This window comes from Hipposideros armiger, unplaced genomic scaffold (assembly GCF_001890085.2).
Source record: "Hipposideros armiger isolate ML-2016 unplaced genomic scaffold, ASM189008v1 scaffold_63, whole genome shotgun sequence".
In the NCBI taxonomy this organism is placed as follows: Eukaryota; Metazoa; Chordata; class Mammalia; order Chiroptera; family Hipposideridae; genus Hipposideros; species Hipposideros armiger.
Window position 1 is genome coordinate 3,382,847 of NW_017731413.1, and position 13,571 is coordinate 3,396,417.

General features: G+C 38.0%; 1 protein-coding gene across 4 annotated transcripts in view; it reads right to left on the bottom strand.

Annotated features, from left to right (window-relative positions):
- NEDD1 (NEDD1 gamma-tubulin ring complex targeting factor) overlaps positions 1-4,868 on the bottom strand; it is a 43,537-nt gene extending 38,669 nt beyond the window's left edge. The window contains exons 1-3 of one of the 4 annotated variants that reach the window (XM_019641741.1): positions 4,791-4,868; positions 2,459-2,602; positions 254-348 (exon numbers count right to left, since the gene is read on the bottom strand). In XM_019641741.1, the coding sequence (XP_019497286.1) occupies positions 254-348; positions 2,459-2,594 (231 nt within the window). In that variant the 5' untranslated portion in view covers positions 2,595-2,602; positions 4,791-4,868. The other 3 variants (XM_019641742.1, XM_019641740.1, XM_019641743.1) reach the window with 3 other exon arrangements.
- Between the last annotated feature and the right edge of the window lie 8,703 nt (positions 4,869-13,571).

Here is a 13,571-nt window from a genome sequence, read left to right on the forward strand (position 1 = left end):
GCGGAAAATGGAAAAAGCAAGCGCCTAATTGACAAAATCTAAGTCCCTGACTGCTCCCCTGGGATCCAATATTATTTTACCTAAAGATGTTTTGTACCTGTCTCACCTGTAACTGTTACTGTATTATTTTGAGCTAAGGTTAAAAATGCTTTCAAACACCTTTAAGTTTATTTGCAATCACCATAAAAAAATAAGCAGTTACCATCCAAGGAAAACGAAGATTTTTTTTAGCTTAAAAAAAAAAATCACTTACCCCTTCACCGAGCTCTAAAAGTGGTACAGGTTTACATTTGCAACTTGAAACAACAATTTTTTCACCACTGGAAGACGCTGTCACTAGAAAGTTATCTAAATGAAGAGTTATGGAGCATAAAACAATCCATGAGCATCTCTAGCACTAGATTATTAATATAAGAATTGTGATGATCAAAGCAAGCACACTAACCTACGAAGAAAAGCATATGAACATAGCTTCTACATTAGCTTTCACGAATGGCTCCGGTTACTAATTACTAAGACTAATTCTTTTGACTACCACCGCAGGGAAGAACTATCCTTTCTGGCTTTGCTATCACTTGAAAGCTATTTAACCCATGTGAAATAGTACTCCATTTTCAAAGAGTAGGCCAGGAGGTCTAATTTTATCCTTTAAGAATGAGAACATGATAAAAGCAACATCAGCAAATATCAATCAGCCTTTTCATCTATAAATGATGTTCAAGATATTAATGCCGTGCTTGGTACCCACTTAAGCTAGGAAGCAAATATCCACATTAGTCTCCTATTTGTCCACTAAAAAAATAAAACGATATTTTCTCAGAACTAGAATTTCTGTGATAGAATATTTTGATCTTAAATGTATAAAAAATAAATATTACAGTAAACATAGCAAATATAAATGAATGTGTGATTAAACAGCATGGCAACTATTTATGTTATGGAAGTTTTATTTTAAACTAAACTTAATTTTAAAATATTTAATTATTTTAAAATTTAAATTAATTTAAAATTATATTTACCTTACTTTACAAATTATAAATGGAACAATCAGTAAACACAAAACAATTTAATTTAGGTTTTTTTAAAAATAAAATGATTATATACAATAATGCAACCAAGAACAGTCTGACTTTGAAAGTCCTCACAAATTAAAATATCAGAAGTTTATTTTTTTTTACTTTTTATTTTTTAAAGTTGCAGAAAAGGACTCTTTATTAGAAGAAAAAATACATTTCAAAGAAGCAGAAGCGGGCCCGAGCAGTAGAGAATGGCTCACAGGCCATTATTGAAAAGAAAGTACGGTACACTCCAAAGAGTTTGGAGTGGGTTGAGTAAAGGGAGCTCAAAAGGCCAGTATCAGAAGTTTAAATCAAGGTATTTTAATAAGCAGTTCTAACTGCATTCCTTTTGGATGATTTGCAAAACATTCATATATTTTGTGAACAGGCCATGGGTATGCTAGAATGATAATTTCTAGCATACCAAGTATACAGAACATACTCATATAAAAAGTGATGAGTATTTTGTTTATAGCAGTGGTTCTCAACTGGGAGCTACTGACCTCTAGTATGTAGGTAGAGGCCAGAAAGCCTCCTAAACATCCTATAATGCACAGGACAGTCCCCATAACAAAGAATTATCTGGGTCAAAATGACAATAGTGGGAGTCTGAGAAATCCTGATTTACAAGCTTCAATGCCTCATTTATTTTACCCACATATGGGAGCTTACTAACTAAGATGGGGAGGGTGTGAATCAGAAACACAAAAAGCTTTTAAAAATTCAATATAAATAATTTCTCTGTATGGAAAATGAGACTATTTTCATCATAGAAAGGGAGAAATACCAAAGTACATAAGATGTGGCTGGTTGGACAATTTTAATTTTTATCTCTGCCCCCAAGCTTTGCTTATGCCTTTGAGTTCTGTCTTTAATTTCTAAACCAGATCCACAAATATCCGAATGTAGATGTAAAAATTCATTCCAAAACCTTTCACAATTTTTCCTACCATTACCTACCTTATTCCATCTGATTCAATAACAAACTTTTGATAATAAAACTAATTCTATGGTCTGGATCCAGTAATTTATATATATACAGATATATAGCAGTGTTTTTCAATGTAGTGGTCTGCGACTAAAATTTTTAAAAACTGAAATCAACGTTTCATTTAATAAATAGTATATTCATAGTATTTAATAAATAGTATATTTAATAAACTATAATTAATAAACAGTATATTTAATACAGTATATTTAATAAACATTTAATACACAGTATATTCATTTAATAAATATCATGTGCATTCACATGATATACTGTTTATTAAACTTGTTTCTTTTTATCTATCTTTCACAGGTACGCAAAATATATTTCTCATTATGGGTCACATGCAAAAGTTTCATTGATACTGGGTGTTTAACCTAACAAAAAGTGGTTATTTTAAAAAAAAGGATACTATTGCTGCTCCAACAAATTGAGCTGATTCCATGTGATGATGTGTGTGGGTTGAATTTATCCACCAATGTCATAGATGAAGCATCCCATATTTTAACATCATCTCCTGATGAAGCAAATCTGAGGTTTTCCTGCATGACTGCACCTACAAATAGTTTAAGACAATATATTTAAAAACAATTAAGCATAGGTTAAAAAAAAAAATTTAAAAAGGAAGAAAAAAGTGAAAATGAAGCATCTAATCTCAAACAAGTGGCACTTATCCACTTTTGTCCCAGAGTGTGTTCACCACAAAGATCCTGAGGACAGAGATTTTGTCTTGTTTACTACCAGTCTTGAAACATTCCTGGCACACAGTAGGTACTCACAAATAAGTGCTGGATAGGTAACCTCCTAAACATTTTTAAAATGTATCATAAACTGTAGCACTCCTGCGGTCACACCATTTTTCCCCAGTAACTCCAAAACTAGCAAAAACAGCCAAAGGAGATGTCACTGTCACTATACCAATTCCTCACTCATTATTTATCCACAATATATACCGTATTTCCCCATATATAAGACGCTCCCATGTATAAGACGCACCTTAATTTTGGGGCCTGAAATTTGAAAAAAAATGTATTACATAAAGTTATTGAACTCAAGTTTTATTCATCATAAAATTCATACAACTCCTCATCACTGTCAAAACTCCCAAACATTAGCTTGTCCTCATCTGTGTCTGATGACAAATCACTGTCTTCATATATTGCCTTGTCCTCAGTTCCATCTATGGCATTTGAAATGCCACACTTCTTAAATGACTGGACAACGATCTACAACCACTGTATAAAACGCACCCAGTTTTTAGACCCCAAATTTTTTGAAAAAGGATGTGTCTTATACATGGGGAAATACGGTAGTTCAAACAGAATTCTGGCAAAGTGACTTCACAAATTAAGGCAATCTAGAAGACAGAAAGCACAGAAGCTGCTCTAGGCTGATACTTTAAAGAGCAGCAAATAGTAATAATGCATGACAGGTCAGCCAAAAAGCTCAAAAATACGTTGGAGGAAGGGAAGGGGACCTAGAAACATATCTTCCAGGCCTTCCCGGTGTGGACAGTGCAAGAGTACAGCACGGTGTTAGTGACGCCACAGACAGGGTCCCAAGTCATCCACAAAACATTGCATTTATGTCCAGTATTTCTTATTTCATAGGACAAGTTAGAGGGATAATAAATTATAGGGCCCCTTGATTCCCAACAGACAAAAAAAAAATTGTTAATGTGTTTATAAAAGGGCTAAAACTTTTAACGAGATGTCAGTTATGTGATTCATTGTGCTTCATTCCATTCATCAGATAAATACAGTGGTACTAAAGTTGCTACAATCACCTGCGGCAATGAAGATACAGTGTTTGGATCTGGTGCCTTAACATGCCGTAACATGCCTTTTGGTTCCCTATTCTAGGAACAAGAAAGGGCTGGGAAAGATCTCTAAACCCAGTACACACACGTGAAGGATGTTTCTCACTATAATCTTACACTCTTCCTGTTGAGTGCTGTGGCGCAGTGGGGAGATCGCTTAAGCAAGGGCTCAGATAAAGTGGGTTCAAACTAGTGCCCCAGAGTTAGGTGACAGTGACTTGGACCAACTCATTTAATGTGTTTCCTTCCCTGAGAGTGGAGAGGAGAAGGGGACCATCTGCCCACCTACCTCTGTCTTCTGAAAACTGAGCACGATTAAGGACGAGGCATTATATCAGCCTTTCAAAGTGGGTCCCATCACAAGTGAGCTGTCAGGACACAAGGCGGGACCAGACCGCCAGCCCCAGATTTGAGGATAACAGACACATGAAACAACTCTACTACAACACTTAGTTAAAACACATAAAAATTCTCCAACTTCCTTTCACCAAAAATGCATTTTACTTGCTCACCTGGCGTTACTTTGTAAAATGCACTCGAGCGCCTATTAGAGTCGTATTTGAGAGGTTTACAATAGGGGAGGCGGACTGCGAAGAAGCTGCAAACTTTTCCGAGGCAGCACATCCCCCCCAGAGCCGCCACCAACCTACCCCAGCTGACCCCGGCCCCGTCGCAGGCCAGGCAGGAGGCCGTCGCGGGCAGAAAGGTGCGCGACCCCGGCCCGCGGCTCCTGGGAACTTCCGCGCCAAACCCTCCGCCGCGCCCCTACCCGGCAACCGTCCGGGGCGAGGGACCAGCCCAGGCGTGTGGGGTCCCGGGACCTCCGACCCGCGCCCTAAGGTGGCCGGAGAGCGGGCGGGGGTCGGGAACGTGCAGGGACACGGCGGAGGCTGGCCAGCTGACCCCAGGCCCTCCGGAACCTCACCTCTCAGCCACGGAACGCCGGGGGCCAAAGCACGGCCCGCTCCGGCGCTGCGCTTCCGGCTCCCGCCCGGACTGTTAAACTTCGGCGGCCGGAAGTCCCGCCTCCGAGTGGCGTCACCTGGCAGGGCGCCGCCCCAGGCTCTGGCCGGGTATCCCTGGGCAGGGCCCGGCGCAGGGGCCGACCCTCGGGCAGTACTGGGCCGCCGCGGGGCTGGTTATCCCTGTGCGAGGGCGGGAATCGCGGGCCTGGGCGGTTCCCTCCACACCTCGCCTGCAGCCCGCAGGCCACAAGCAGCTGCGGCTTTGTCATTCATTTGTTCGCTGGCTGCCTACTCCTTGCCGGGCACTACGCTTGACTCGGGGTGAAAGATGATGGGTTTAGCCTAGGAGGACAGGGGTACAGTAATCGCTTGTGGTCCCTGGCCCTGTGGAGCTTACAGTCCCGTGTGGGAGATGGACGTTAGTAAATACAGACTTCAAAGTGAAATTGTGACAGTTACTTCAAAGGAAAGGTATATGATGTACGAAAGCCCCAAATTAGGGAAATGAACATGGGTGTGGTGTAGGATACGCTTTCCTGAAGAGGAAACGGTGGAGAGTAGATTCACCTACCGGCAATGGACAAACCAGGAAACATGCTCAGACAGGCTAAGAAATAACCCAAAGTGTAAGCATCTGAGTTATCTGAATTTAAACCCATTATATATGTTTTCACATCCTGCTGCTCAGTCAGGAACGTTAAACGCCATCTGGTTAGTAATTCTTCTGAAGGAGATGCTACTCACAGTGGAAAAGGAGCTGAGCTGAGTTTTCAAACGCCCCTTCTGCCAGGGCCTCCCACAAGCTCCGCTGACAATTTTTGTTGCGAATACTTACAATAAATACAGTGTTATTACTCTGTCATCCAAGTACATCTGGAGTGTCTTTCTAAGCCAGGTGTATAAGCCCCAGTTGTTTGTACCCATATTGCAAATAACCGGAAAATTCTAATAAGTACAGTTTTTCTAGAGTGGAGTGGGAGTCCTAGCCAAGTTGTAAAGATTGAGGGTGAGTCTGAAAAGGAGAAAGGTAGCAAGCAGCAGCTACCTTAATTGTATAATTTTCAGTTCTTGAGGTTATTACATTTAGACAGGAATAAGGGCCAAAAGTTGGGAAATGAGAAAATAGAGTAAGGGAGTGGGGACAGGGCAAATGGGGAAAAGAAAAGACAGTTAACTAAATCTCTAAAACTAAGAAGCCAGCAGGAAATTTGAGGCTAGGATATATGAAGCAACATATGATATACATATATACATGTTATATATTATAAAAGAACAAATATAATAGATATTATTCACAGAACACATACTTTACTAAGCACTATAAGTGTGTATAGGTATGATATATATGTGTATATGTATGCTGTATATGCATAATTTCATCTTTCTAAAAGCACATATGTACTCTTCTGTGTCTCCACTTTACATATGAAGAAACAGGTTAAGAACTTGCCTAAGGTCACACAGTTAAGAAATGCTATGGACTGGAATTAAACCCAGATCCATAAGACTACAAAGACTGTGCTGTAAACCATTATGTTACTATATAGTCAAGAGCCAAAACACCGCGTAAAGACCCAAATGTTAACCTCCGCTCCTTCTTGCTGGTGCCACAGCCTAAGGAGCAACCAGTTCAGACAGCAGGTCAAAAGGCTCCAGGAGAGCTACTGTAAAAAAAAAAATACCCCCCCCCACACACATACACACACACACACACACACACACACACACACACATTCTCTGTCATGTTTAATTATATCAAGAAGAGGTTTACAGAACTGGAAGAGAGGAGGTTAGGGGCTTAACTCATGATTGAATGCATAGAAAACTAGAAAGAACAATCAACCAAACAAACAATAACAGAAAACTAACACTATGGAAACAAAAAGTTGTGCAAGGAAGGAAAAATGGAAGTAGAAACCATAATATGCCACATAACTCTGCTATGGGTAATATTTACATTGTCATAAAAAAGTGATTGTGGAATGTTAATTTAATAAAAATTATGATACAGCTATGTTGGGTTGATAAGGAGATGGGAAGTATGCATCTGTGAGTAGTTGGGGTGGAGGAAAATGCATAAAAACTGATTCCACATCTTCTACAGTGTAAAGTCAACAGGTAAAACCTAAAATTGAAAAAAAATCATGAACTAGCTTATTATTCAGAGAGATGGAGATGAATACCATAAACAGCAAAAAAAGTTGAAAGGGTTGCCTCTGGGGGTGTAGTAAGCGATGGATAGAGACTACATTTAATTTAAGCCTTGTTGTTATGTATACGAGTATTTCTCTTTAACTTAGTCTAATATGTCTGATTTCTGTAACTAAATTAAATTTAAAAAGAAAAAAATTAAATGCAATATTGAACCATTCGTATTTTAAGGCATCAAGATTTAGAAAGGATAGAGTAACCAGACAATACGTTTTCTAGCAGTTTTCAGAGACATGCCAAAGAGTCACATCGTTTGTCATTATTTTTCTGTCAACACACACTTGCCGGCCCTCCAAGTTCCCAGCAAACTGTGCTGGCTATTTCAATCACCAAGATAAACACAAGGTAACCAATACTAGCGGTGCAAAGTAAAAAGTGCTAGAAGGTTTATCAAGTGCTGGAGAGTCATGGTGGAAGGAGGAATTAATACATTCTAAGGAGCTAAGGATGGTTTTGAAAGGAAGAAAGATGATATAGACTTAAGAATTTACGGTTTTCAGGTAGAGGCCCTATTATGTGCACATCTACATCCCTTCTCTGTTCCATGCCTTCCCACAGCCACCACTACCCTTTGGGACCCTGCTGCCCGACAAGGTTTTCCTCGCACACTCTTCCTTGAACTTTCCCGTGGCTGCCTCTGAAACTTCAGTCAGGTTTGTGCTCAAATATCACCTCTTCAAAGATGCTTTCCTCTGGATTAACTTATCTAAAATATCCCCCACATCTTATCATGCTCTGTCTTCTCAACCTAATTTATTTGTCTTCAAAACACATACATCTACCTGACATTTTACCATATTAAACATTTATTTACTTGTTGTTTGTTTAGTCTCTTTACTGGAATGGAAATGCCACAAGAATAGGAAATGTGTCCTGTTTTGGGTTAGTATTTGTTTGTTTTGCCATTATATTCCCAGGGCTTAAAACAGTGCCTGGTATATAGTAGGGACTCAATGCCTATCTGTTGAATAAGCAAATGGATAAAGAATGAATGTCTCCAGTCTAAATCTCTCACCTGAGTGCAGACCTGTATACTAAACTGCCGCCATCTTTTTCAGATCACAAAACCGGCTCTCTGTAAAACCATTTCCTCTTCCATAGCTCTTCTTAGCATCCCAAGGGCTCAAACCAGACATTAGAAAGTCAATTCTGACTTTCCTGTCTTCTTGCCCTCCTTCTCACAAACATTCCAAATCGGTAATCACTAAACCTAGTCTGTTTTACTGATGAATACCTTTCAAATCTGTCCACTTCTCCCCATCCTCACTGCTGTTAGCTTTATTGAGATCATCCTTGACTGCATTGTTGAAATAGTCTTCCTCCTAATTTGCTTTCCTGGCTCCAGTTGTTTATCCCTCTAACTACCCTCCAAACTGCTATCTCACTGCTTTTCAGAAAATGCAAATCTGATCCCATGACTGCTCTGCTTAACACCTAGACTCCTAAAATAAAGTCCAAACTCCTTCCCCTGACCCCCTGGGCCCTTCACCACCGCCTCATGCTAATGTCCCCAGCTCTTCCCCTGCCACCTTACTGACCAGATATGCCATACACTGCCCTGTTTACATATGCCCTTGTTGCTGCACAGAACATGTCCCTCTGCCTCTCTCTATGTGATCAGTTGGCAGGGGCTGAGAACTGTCCCTTCCTGCTGGGTGCTCCAGAGCATCCCATGTCCACGGTACATGTGTGTCTACTCATTGGGCCCCTGCACTAGACTCAAAGCTCAGGAGTACAGTGTCTGCATATGAAAAGTATGTCTTTGTGTCCCCACTTCCTAGCAAATGCCTAACACAAAGGAGATACTTAAAAAATGTTTGATGAATGAATGCATGAATCTGTTTTTCAGAATCTATTTTTAGAACTAGCAGTAAAGAGGAAAATGGATTGCCAGGAGGGTGTCTGAAAGCATGACAACTATTTAAGAGCTAATTGACATATTCCAGACAAGACCAAGAGGGCTGGACTCAGGCAGAGGCAATGGGGATGGAAAGAAGGAGTAAGAATCAAGAAACTTTTGTTAAAAAAAAAACAACCCAAAAGTTATTTTATGAGCAAATGCAATTGATTGAATACTGTGAATTTTCTGAAGGGTGGCTCTAGTGCTTTAGACATAGGGCTGGAAAGCCAGACATACCCTGTGAGAAGCAATCAATCAACAAACTTCATGAAAGTGAAAAGAGGTGACTGAAGCAGACAAAAAGGTTAGTAAGATGCATAGAGTTTCTGGTACAGAAATAAAATAGGGTATTTTAACTGCCGACGAATCAAGAGACTGACAAGGAGACTGAAGATTTTAGTGCAGAGGGTGTAATAACTGAAAAAAATTGCTTTGGTCCTTAATATAGTAATAAAATTTGCAGACAGCCTACAATATTATACTGAGTGTGAAGTTATACATCACACAAGCTGCCTTCCATTTTGATGAGAGAGGTATAAAAGTAAGCATGAAAGTTTGGGGATTGATTGGGGGCAAATAACTAGCTTCCAGGGCATGCCATAGGATCAGTAGAGCCTAGTCCCATTTACACTTGACAACATCTAGAGCCATAACACGAAGGTAACACTTAAGGCATCCCTGAAATGTGGAAAGATTCTGCTATGACCTGTGCTATTAGACAAAGTGTAGGGAAGGAGAGGGAAAGGGTGTCTCCTAGAAGCCTACTATGTGTAGGACACTGTGGTTTACATACACCTCTCCCCCACCTCCACTTTGAATTATTATGCTCTTACAACTGACTTTGGAAAATTCTTTTTGGAGACTGTTTTCTTCAGAAACAATGAAAACCTGTAAATACATTTTTTTTCAGAATAAGTCATGAATATGTATTGTAAAAACATTCAATCAGTACAAATAGGTGGAGTGAAATGTAAATCTTCCCCACCTCTGATACTGAACTGAAATTTCTTCTCTCTAGGACAATAACTAAAAATAATTTCTCATGCATCCTTCTAAGAATAGTCTATGCATATGTACTTTAAATAATTCATTCAAAATCTATTAGATATACGCTGAACACACACATTACAACTCTTCTCTGCTTCCTTTTTTTTTCACTTAACAATATATATCAGACAGTTTCCAGTCTTCATACATATTGGTCTCATTCCTTTTCCTGGTCACATAATATTCCACTGTGTGGATGTGTCCTGTTTTATTTAGCAAAGCCTCTGTCAGTGAATATGAATGGCGTTTCGACATATTCTTTATATATACATAATTTCCCATATATACAAGTAGAACATCTATCTAGCATTGCTCAAGAGTAATGTAATGTGAAAAACATGTAATTTTAAATGTTCTAGCAGCCACATTAAAAAAGTAAAAGAAACAAGTGAAACTATTTTTTTAAATGTGTTATATTTAACCCATATGTCCCAGATATTATCATTTCAACATGTCAATCAACATAAAAAATTAATAATGAGACATTTTACGTTTTTTCACTTGTAGTAAGTCTTTCAAATCCCATGTGTTGTTTATAGTTAAAGTACATCTCAATTCGGATGAGTCACATTTCAAGGGCTCAGTAACCATATTTGGTCATTGGCTTCCATATCAGACGGCATAGGTATATATATTCCTAGAAGTGGAATTACTCAAAAGTGTATGTGGTGAAATTTTTATGGCTGTTGCCAAATTGCCTTTCAAAGAAGTGTACATGTTTATAGTCCCCTTAACAATGTATGGAGTGCCTACTTTCCCACATCATTTGCCAGTCGATTATGTGAAAAATGGCATATTGCTGAGTTTTATTTTTCATTTATTTTATTACAAGTGAGACTGAACATTTTCATATATTTAAAAGCTATCTTTATTTCCTTCATGGTGGGCTATTTTTATGTCATTTGTCCATATTTTTTTTTACTGGATTGGTCTTTTTCCTCACTGATATATGAGAGAATAAAAATAATCCTTTTATCTGTCATAAACGTTGCAAACATTTTTTTCCAGTTTACCCACGCTTAGCTTTAGCTATTATATTATTTTGCCATGCAAACATGCTATTTTATACAATCAAAATGTCAATTTTTTATAGCTTCTGGATTTTATCATGCTTATAGAAGTCTTTCTCTAAGATTAGTCATGAAAATATCTTTTCATGACTAATCCTCACAATAAAGTTATGAAACTGATGTCCTTATTTATATTTTATAGATGAGAAAAATGTATGCTTAGAGAAATAGTAAATAAATTGCTTAAAGACACCAAGCTAATAAACGGCAGAACTAGGTAGGGTTCAAATCTAGTTAGTTTAACTCTAAAGACTATGCTTGCTCTTTTGACTAGACTGTAATGATCAATATAATTTGTTAGGGGTCTTGCTATTGCCCACTTCTTTTAAATCCTAGTACTATATTAAATATATCATCATATTAATAACTACATTACATTGATCTTAACACCATCTTCTCACAAAATTCCAAATAAATAGAAATTGAACAGTCCCATGAACTCTCATGGAAAGAAAACAAAAAGATAAAATATCATAGAGGATAAACAGAAAACATTCAAGAGATCAGCTTATTGGGCTGATAGGGAGAACAAATAACAAACCCCAGTGAGACTGCAAAGAGCCTTGACTTCCACACAAAACGGTTTAGACATTTTTATGTGAGGAGCCAGAAGTCACTGATAGATTTTGAAAAAGATATTGACATTATTGAGAGAGAAAGAAAGAAGAAAGAGGAGAAAGAAGATATCATTAACATCCCAGAGAGAAAAATTAATCTACTCGTATCTCATTATCATATTATATGATTATGTTGTATTCCTATTAGCTTTTCCACCAAATTTTACTTCAAATAACAACTTGGGTTGTTTTCAAAACTCAGATTTGTTCTTAAAAGACATAGAATTTTACCATCCAAACTCTGAGGCAAATTCAAAAGAGAAGTTTCAAAATGTGTTGTGCAGTAACATCATGGCTAAAATAAATGTAGAACCTCCCAACAACACCTTCGTTCCATTTATTTTATTTTATTTAAAAAAATAAGTGACTTTGTAATCTTATCTTATGCCAAAAACAAATTTCAATTACTATAAGGGAAAAGAAAGTCTACCTTTTTTTCCTTTCATTTATTTTTCAATTACAGCTGACATACAATATTATATTAGTTTCAGGTGTACAACACATTTATATGCCCTACAAAGTGATCACCCCAATAAGCCTAGTACCCATCTGATACCATCCATAGTTATTATAATATTCTTGACTATATGCGTGACTTTTGGGGAATATATAAATTTTAACCCATATGTTTAGTTAATAGGTGAACCGCTTCAAAATGAACACTAGTCTATGGGCATTTGTCTTTGTTTTTTAATCAATATCTGTCAGTTTTAACTGCAAACTGGCTTTCGCCAGAATCATTCAACAGATTGTAGACATCTGTTATTTTGGGTTGCCCTCAATTCCGACCATATAGCTGGAAACAGCAGCTTTTTCACTTCCTTTTTTTCCAATTTAGTCCTCCTTTTTCAAACCATGTGATTCTGGTGGCATTACCATTCATAGGACCTACCCCCTGGCCTAGGAGTAGGCTTATGTCCCTGGCTGACCTGACCAGTCAGAGTCCTTCCTAGAAAGTTGTACATATATTCTAAAGTGAAGAAAGAGAGTTCCCTCTTTCCTCTGGATTTACAAGGCTGAGAAGATGTGAGCCTGGAGTCACCTATAACCTTGTCTTTCTCCATGGACAGGAAGCCTGTCTGCAGTAGAAAAGAATGAGACTCTGTATCAAGGGGGTACCAGAAGAAGAAGAAAGCAAGGAATCAAAATCTATTTGAAGAAATAATGATGGAAAACTTCCCTAACCTGGTGAATGAAATAGATATACACGCCCAGGAAGTGCTGAGAGTCCCAAACAAGATGAACCCAAACAGGGCCATACCAAGAAACATCATAATTAAAGTGCCAAATGTTAAAGACAAAGAGAATTTTAAAAGCAAGAAGAGAAAAGCAATTTTTTACATACACAAGTACTCCCATAAGATTGTCAGCTGATTCCTCAACGGAAACTTTGCAGACCAGAAGGGATTGGCAGGAAATATTCAAAGTGATGCAAATCAAGGACCTACAACCAAGATTACTCTACCCAGCAAAGCTATCATTTAGACTCAAAGGACAGATAAAGAGCTACAAAGACAAGACAAAGCTAAAGGAGTTCATCAAAACAAAAACAGTATTACAAGAAATGTTGAAGAAGAAGGAGAAGGAGAAGAAGAAGGAGGAAAAAAGATTAAAAATATGAATAATAAAATGGCAATAACTAAATATCTGTCAACAATTACTTTAAATGTAAATGGGTTAAATGCTCTAATCAAAAGACATAGGGTGGCTGAATGGATAAGAAAACAATGCTGCCAATAAGAGACTTACTTCAGATCAAAACACACACAGACTGACAGTAAAGGGATGGAAAAATATGTTTCAAGAACATTGAAACAAACAGAAAAGCTGGAGTAGCAAAACTTATACCAGTCAAAACAGGCTTTAAAACAAAGGCTATAACAAGAGACAATGAAG